Source organism: Muntiacus reevesi, chromosome 4, assembly GCF_963930625.1.
Source record: "Muntiacus reevesi chromosome 4, mMunRee1.1, whole genome shotgun sequence".
In the NCBI taxonomy this organism is placed as follows: Eukaryota; Metazoa; Chordata; class Mammalia; order Artiodactyla; family Cervidae; genus Muntiacus; species Muntiacus reevesi.
In genome coordinates, this window is record NC_089252.1 from 69,764,288 (window position 1) to 69,772,854 (window position 8,567).

The 8,567-nt window shown below is 40.6% G+C and overlaps 1 protein-coding gene across 1 annotated transcript; it reads left to right on the forward strand.

The window, feature by feature from the left end:
* The first annotated feature begins 7,070 nt into the window (after nucleotides 1-7,070).
* LOC136167729 (GTP-binding nuclear protein Ran-like) lies at nucleotides 7,071-8,137 on the forward strand. Its single transcript, XM_065935235.1, has one exon. It carries the CDS (start codon nucleotides 7,140-7,142, stop codon nucleotides 7,785-7,787), a length of 648 nt encoding a protein of 215 aa, XP_065791307.1. The 5' UTR covers nucleotides 7,071-7,139; the 3' UTR covers nucleotides 7,788-8,137.
* Nucleotides 8,138-8,567: the final 430 nt, after the last annotated feature.

Here is an 8,567-nt window from a genome sequence, read left to right on the forward strand (position 1 = left end):
CATTGCTGATGATGGTAATTTGCATATTCTCTTTTTTTTTTTGTGAGTCTGGCTACAGGTATATCAGTTTTATTTATCTTTGCCAAAATAAGAGTTTGGTTTCATTGTTTTTCTCTGTTGTTCCTGTTTTTCATTTAATTGACTTTTGCTTTTATCTATATGATTGCCTTCCTTCCTCTTTTGTTTTTCTTTTTTTTGTTTCTTTATATAGAAATTTAGGTTGTTGATTTGAAATCTTCTTTTATAATACAAGCTGACATGAGTTGAAGTGTGTTCCCCCCAAATTCATATACTAAAATTGTAACCCCCGGTACCTCAGAATGTGACCTTATTTGGAAATAGTCTTTGCAGATGTAATTAGTTGAGGCTGGATGAACCCATTCTGGAGTAGGATGGGGTCCCTAAGTCAATATGGTGTTGTCCTGATGGAAGGGAAGTTTGGATATATACCTGCATACAGGGAGAGTGTTGTTATGAACATGAAAATACCCATCTACTAGACAAGGAGTGAAGCTGGGAACAGATCCCTCCCTCGTAGCCCTCAGGAGGAACCAGCCCTGAGAACTTCTTGACTTCCTATATCCAAAAGGAAAGCCCTCAACACTGCGAATGAACTTCTCTTGTTTAACCCACTCAGTTTGTGCTACTTTGTTACAATAGCCCTAGCAAACTAAACATTAACTTTTAACACTATAAACTTTCTTATAAAGTACTATTTTAGCAAATTTTGCTATTTTTAATTTTTATTTTTGTTCTGACAAAATATTTTCTGATTTTCCTTTGGTCCCTGGATTATTTAGAAGTGTGCTGTTTACTTTCCAAAAAATTTATTTTTTTTTCAGTTAACTTTCTATTATTTATGTCATTATTCACAGTAAACTTAGAGAACAAAATTTATAAGATTTCAGTTCTTCAAAAATTTTTTATTTGTTTCATGATGCAGGGTGGCTCTTGGTTAAGTGTTCCATTTGAACTGAGAAAGACTGTGTAGTCTGCTCTTGTTGGGTACAGTGGTCTGTAAGTTTCAATTAAATTCAAGTATGTTAAGGGTGTGCCTTTTACCTCTTGCTGCTTTTTCCCTCACTTGCACTATTGATTATTTAGAAAATAAAATTTCAAAACTCTGCAACTCAAATTGTGGATCTAATCTATCCATTTTGCCTTTCAGTTCTGTCAGCTTCTGCTTCATGTATTTTGAAGCACTCTTAAGAAGGGCACACACATTTGAAAATATTATGTCTTTCTGGTGAATTGACTCTTGTCACTATGTAATATACTTCTTATTTATGTTAACTTTCTGAGTTCTAAGCTGACATTGATATTAATATACTTACTGCAGCTTATTTATTATTAGTGTTGCATGGTATATCTTTTTCAACGCTTTGACTTTTAATCTACTGAAACCATTCTGCTTAAAGATTTTGGAAGGGATTCTATTACCAGTGTAATTGTTAAGTTTCTGGTATGAACCAGGTGCTTTCTCAATGCTTCAAACATAGCATGGAGACCACACATTTTTTATGAAGTCCAAAGAGAAAATTTACTTGTTACATAAAATTTGTATTCTGAAGTCTACTTTAACTTCATAAAGTTACCATATATTTATGATATCTCATATTTATCTCTCCTATAAGGTGAGACTGGTGATCTGAACAGGTACTTTTTCTTCAGGGTTTGACTACAGAGGAGACCAGGGGACAGATACTAGCATCCAAACGTTAAACACCGATAATGAACTTTATCTGGCTGGACCTGGCAGCCATGCAATTTTCTGCAGGAATCAAACTGTGTCTAAAGAGCTTTTCTCCCACCAGACTCTTCTTTGTTGTCATTCCATTCCGGGCAGCAGTTTCTCAATAGTAGTTTCTAACATATAACACCTTTCCATGTGTCAGTTTCCAAAATCACAGCTTGTTTTGTGATGATTACACTTTAGAGGGTTGTTTCTTCTTTCTTAACACTGTTGGTCTGAAAATCATCCTGTAATAAAGGCTGTTTCTGTGGAGGCTCCTGCAGATGGCTAATTTCTTAGAGAGACTTATCTGTATTTTCACATTGTACCATTTCCCCAGCCTCATCCTAGACACCAGAATCCATATAGCCTATGAGAGGAAAGGTGTTGGGCAGAGAGAGAACTTGGACTGTGATGCAGTGTCAACAAAGGCCCCAGGTGATGCCGAAGGACTTCTGAGTCTGGGGTGATCCTTCGTAAGCGTCCCATGGTGGGAGAAGTGTCCACACCATTACGTCCTGGCCTCAGCCGTTAATGGTATATAAACTGCCCTGGGAACAGGGTGTGAGTATGGAAAAGGCTGCTCTGTATAATTGAGATATTGTCTGCTGGCAGAACTCTTAGGAGCTGGGAGAATAAGTCCTTTAATCCTGGTGGCAGATCTGGATGGTCTGTCACAAAATCCACTGAGGGATATGATGAGAAGTTGGTCACAAATGTTAGGTAGAAGACCCTGCCTTAGCTGAAACTCAGCTTCAGAACTGGCCAGGGCAAAGAAAATGCCCTCTGATACTCTGTTAATCTGTGATTCTTTAACCTTTCTCCTTCAGTTTTCTGGAAGCATGGTTGGTATGAGCACAGGGATGGGCAAACCCTGTGAATGATGAGATGTGGTCTGTGGCCCTGGCTGTGGGAGTTTCAGGGCTATGAGCACAGAGTCAGAAGAAATCATTAGAGAGATTCCTCAAGACCCTGCTGTGGACAGCTGCCACCTTAATGATAGCATATAAAATACTCTTCTGTTTAAGAATACACATGTCCTTTCACTAGATGCATTGTTAGCTAATTGTTAACTTGCTAATTCTTAGTTGAGATACCACTTGCCTTCTGATACCTGTGTCAGAAGACAGTAAGCAAAGAATAAGAGAGGGGGATCTTTGTGCTTCTAATACTCATGCATTACATACCTGCCTTGAATGCTGGGAAAATATAAAATCCTGTAAAGATGTGGTAGCAACAGAGATCCATAAAATTTTGTGATAATTTAGGCCAAGGACTGTGCAAATGTTATATTAATACCTAAGTTAATCCTCACGATATCTAAATCTGAGAAGTGTTATTAATCCCATTAATAAAGAAGCTGAGCCTAACTAAATAGGTACCATTTATTGATACAAGGGCTCCCCTTGTGGCTCAACTGGTAAAGAATCCACCTGCAGTGAGGGAGACCTGGGTTCGATCCCTGGGTTGGGAAGCTCCCTGGGAGAAGGGAAAGTATTCTTGCGTAGAGAATTCCATGGACTGTATAGTCCATGGGGTTGCAAAGAGTCAGACACAGCTGAGCGACTTTCACTTTCACTTTTCATTGATACAAGAACCAGGATGCAGGGGCACAGGTTATTGGAAATGAGATCGCATTTAGGATACATTGGCATCTCAAGTTCTCATTTTCCTAGTCTGTTGATGCAGTTCTCGGTGTTAACAGCAGCCATAGCTTCATTTGCCCTAGAGTGAACTGTGGGCCTTCGTCTGGGAGCCTGCGGGAATCATTGCCTCACCTGCCAGCTTGGCTGACTTGGGATCTCATCATTGTGTACACAGTGTCTTGGCAAGAGTCTTCTGAATGTTTCACATAACTGGTACTGCAAATGGAATGTCTTTTCTTAGCTGCCTCCAGGACATATTTCTACAATCAGATATGGCTTTTCCCCAGACAAAATACATCTAGTCTTCGCATTGTGTTATCATTCAAGAACACAGCCCACTTCTTTGGGCTTTCACTAAATAGTAGTAAGAAAAGCTACCAGAGAAATAGTTTTCTGTGTATGGTTGATTGTGAGGTTGAGCATAGAGAGGAGAGACAAAATAATTTTTAGGTTTTATTTTTGAGATTGAGGGAGGAATATTTGAAAATGCCTAGAGACAAAAACATCATGCAATATTTGGTAAGATGTTAGGAGGTATCATAAGTATGGCTAGAAAAATAAAATGTAAGTGGCTTTTATGGTAAAGGATGTGGAAAGAGAAGTACACTGCACTCATGTCATTAAAAACCACATGGGCAATAATAAAGACTTTCCCCTAAAGTCCACGGGAAGAGTTTGAAGTATTTCAAGTAGAAAATCAGACTGCTCAAACCATAGAGATTGTTGGATGGAAGTGGGGCAGGACTTCTGATAGGAAGGCCAGTTAAAACATGTTGCAGCAATTCACATAAAAGAGAATTTGTGCTAAAAAGGCTTTATGACACCTTCTAACTCTGCTTCAAACACAACACAGCTTCTGGATGAAGAATGCAGCAAAGGAGACCCTAGGATTTCTTGTATCCTTGGAAACACAGCTTTTGGTATCAAACACAAGAACTTTGAAACATTTATTTAGGATGTTCCTTTGGGTTCTCTAAGTGACAAATCATTGCTAAATTTTTGAGGGGCTTAGGAATAATTGCCTTAAAACAGCAAAATGAATTTTTCAAATACCAAACTTTAAATGTAAACAAAGTTTGAGATATTTGAGTGAATAGGCAGTTGAGAATAAGTCAACCTCAGTTCTCACAAGACTTTAATTTCTGAAGTTTGAGGTTATGATTTTTCAAATTACCCGAAACTATGTATTTAAAGGTTAAAGTAATATGAGAGATCACCAGGCAGTCCCTGATGCAGACAGAAACACCCCCACACACACACCTGGTATCTCCTGCATGGCCCACTTCTGGCTTCTGGTTCCAGACTCCAGCTCTCCCTCCAGCCAGAGGAGACATCCTGAAACACCAACCTACTCATGCCAGACACCTGCTTAAAGATCTCTGATGCCCACTTGTTGCCCCCAGGACACAATCTCAATATGTTGATCAGGTCCTCAGAGTCCTCTCTGAATTGACCCCTGTGGCATTTGCAGCTTTAGCTCTGCCTTCCCGATGCTCCAAAGGACCAAACCCTGGTGTCCCCTCTCACTGATGCATGCGCCCTTCTGTTGGCCCGTCGTGTTCCTCACCTCTCTAAAATGATGGTGTATCCAACCACTCCATTTTTTCTCTGTCCTATTAGCCTTCTAACACTCGCCTCACATTTCTCTAAGTGGAGAAGCTTCCAGAAGCCTCTTCTCAGACCTCCCCATCATGGAGCAGGTAGAGGAGAGAACAGTATTGAGAGTCACTCAAGGAGGGAGTGGCGCAGATCAGCCCTAACCCAGGTGGAGGCACTGGTGGGGGCTCCAGGTGACGCCACTCAGAGGAAGACTGCCCTCGCACGCTCCTCAGCTCAAATTTCAAAGGAGGCAACCACAAACAACTAAAATTGCTTTACACTGACTCCCCTGATCAGCCTGCTCAAGGATAGTACCCAGACTTCCCTCTCCGACAGCTGCCAATGAATCAGTTTATAAAAAAAAAAAAAAAAAAGCCCAGAACCAAAGAACTACGAACAAGGTTCATCGTGCCCTGATTGCCTGAATTTTGCCTTTTCTCCTCTCTCTGCTCTTTCTCATCAATCCTGATTTAAACTTTGTTTCTCACTCAAACTACAACTGACCTCCTCAAGTGTGAATGCAGTTCAGTTCAGTTCAGTTCAGTCGCTCAGTCGTGTCCAACTCTTTGCGACCCCATGAACCGCAGCACGCCAGGCCTCCCTGTCCATCACCAACTCCCAGAGTCCACCCAAACCCATGTCCATTGAGTCGGTGATGCCATCCAACCATCTCATCTTCTGTCGTTCCTTCTTCTCCTGCCCTCAATCTTTCCCAGCATCAGGATCTTTTCAAATGAGTCAGCTCTTCACATCAGGTGGTCAAAGTATTGGAGTTTCAGCTTCAACATCAGTCCTTCCAGTGAACACCCAGGACTGATCTCCTTTAGCATGGACTGGTTGGATGCAGTAGTATCCCCCCTGTCTGCAGGGGCTGCATCCTAAGACCCCCAGTAGATGCCTGAAACCACACATGCTATCAAACCCTTCATGCGTGCATGCTGTCACTTCAGTCGTGTCTGACTCTTGTGACCTTATAAACTGTAGCCCGCCAGGCTCCTCTGTCCATGGGAATTCTCCAGGCAAGAATACTGGAGTGGGTTGCCCTGCCCTCCTCCAGGGAATCTTTCTGACCCAGGGATCGAACCAACATCTCTTGTATCTCCTGCATTGGCAGGCAGGTTCTTTACTACTAGTGTCAGCTAGAAAGCCCCAAACGCTGCATATACTGTTTTTTCCTATACATATTTAACTATGATAAAGTTTAATTTATGTTAGGCACATCAAGAGATTAGCAGTAATAACTAACAATAAGATATAACAAGCATAACAATATGTGTAATGTAAGTTACATGAACGGGGTCTCTCTCTTTCAAATGTCTTATTGTACTCTACCCACCTTTCTTCTTGTGAGATGATAAAATGCCCATGTGATGAGATGAAGTGAGGCAACTGACACAGTGTTGGGCTACTATTAACCTCCTGACAGGAAGTCAGAAGGATCTTCTGCCTTGGGTGATCCTGGCTCATGGAGCAGTGATAATGTTGATGGTTAGGTGTCAGAAGCAGATAGTGTAGTCAGTTGGGGATCCCTGGTCAGAAGGAGGCACATGGCACAGGATTTCATCATGCAACTCAGAATGGTGGGCAGTTTAAAACTTATGCCTTATTCATTTCTGAAGTTTTACATTTAATATTTTCAGACCACAGTTGACCACAGGTAACTGAAATTGGAAAGCAGAGTAAAACAGCAGTTCACAGGGGACAACTATAATCTCCATGCAAATAGCTACATGACATGCAAAATAGCTTTCTAAAAGTGTCTGAATAATTCTCTGATAGTAGCAAACACACAGTAGAGAGATATTGTCAGTTCTTTTTTTTAGTCAGTACTTTTAAAATAAATTAATTAAAGCTGCAAACTCCAACTAGACACATCTTAATTAGTTAGCAAGAAACTTTTCTCGCCAATTCCTAAAGAATAGGAAATTTGCTTTAAGAAAGTAATAACTGACTTCAATAACTCTCTAATTTGTAATTTCTTTTAACTTGTCAAGATTTTGCTTGCTTTTATGTTTCATATTTACTGGTAGGAGAGGTATTGCAATGGAACAGAAGAAAATGTGAATTTAGAGTTTAAATCAGATTTTTTTGAATTGCGCTTCCACCATCTTTCCAGCCCTCAGTCAGAGGCGTGCGGAGATGCTTCTGGAAGTAACATCACGATGGCTGCCCAAGGAGAACCCCAAGTTCAGTTCAAACTTGTTTTGGTTGGTGATGGTGGTACTGGAAAAACTACATTTGTGAAGCGTCATCTGACTGATGAATTTGAAAAGTATGTAGCTACCTTGGATGTGGAGGTCCATCCTCTTGAGTTCCATACCAACAGAGGACCTATTAAGTTCAGTGTATGGGATACAGCTGGTCAGGAGAAACTTGGCGGACCGAGAGATGGCTATGATATACAAGCTCAGTGTGCCATTATAGTGTTTGACGTAACATCAGGAGTTACTTACAAGAATGTGCCTAACTGGCATAGAGATCTGGTACAAGTGTGTGAGAACATCCCAATTGTGTTGTGTGGCAACAAAGTGGATATTAAGGACAGAAAGTTTAAGGTAAAGTCAATTGTCTTCCACCAAAAGAAGAATCTTCAGTACTATGACATTTCTGCCAAAAGTAACTACAACTTTGAAAAGCCCTTCCTCTGGCTTGCTAGAAAATTGATTGCAGACCCTAACTTGGAGTTTGTCACCATGCCTGCTCTTGCCCCGCCAGAGGTGGTCATGGACCCAGCCTTGGCAGCCCAGTATGAGCACAATTTAGAGGTTGCTCAGACAACTGCTCTCCTGGATGAAGATGGTGACCTGTGAGAAAGTGAAGCTGGGGCCCAGCGTCAGAAGTCTAGTTTCATAGGCAGCTGTCCTGTGATGTCAGTGGTGCAGTATGTTTGCCACTTTATTATATAGCTAAGCAGAACATGTGCTTAATCTTTGGATGCCGAAGGAAATGGATGGGCTTTGGAGTGAATGTGGCAGTTTAAAAAAAAAAAAACCTTCATTTTTTTGGACCTGCATATTTAGATGTTTTGGAACACAGTTCTTTCCTCCTTGAGTTTCAAATATAAGACTGCTATAGTCACATGACAATATTGAGAGGTGGAATCTTGTTTGTTACTGTCATTCCCATTCCTTTTCGTTTAGAATCAGAATAAAGTTGTATTTCAAATATCTAAAAAAAAAAAAAAAGAGTTTAAATCAGTCTCTCATCATAAGTCTAAGTTTTCTCATCATAAAATGAACATAATAATTATAACTATATAAAATTAGATCAAACCAGTCAACTCTGAATATTCATTGGAAGGACTGATGTTCAAGCTCCAATACTTTGGCCACCTGATGCAAAGAGCCAACTCATTGGAAAAGACCGTGAGGCTGGGAAAGATTGAGGGCAGGAGAAGATGAGAGTGACAGAGGCTGAGATGATTCGATGGCATCACTGACTCAATGGACATAAATTTGACTAAACTCCAGGAGACAGTGAGGGACAGGGAAGCCTGATGTGATGCAGTCCATGGGGTTGCAAAGTGTTGGACTAGACTTAGCGACTGAACAACAACAAAAAGTTATTTTGAGTGTAAAATAAAATTAGCA

Bases quoted from the DNA above. Each gene is read 5' to 3' on its own strand.
- LOC136167729 (XM_065935235.1), top strand. From the start codon at position 7,140: ATGGCTGCCCAAGGAGAACCCCAAGTTCAGTTCAAACTTGTTTTGGTT.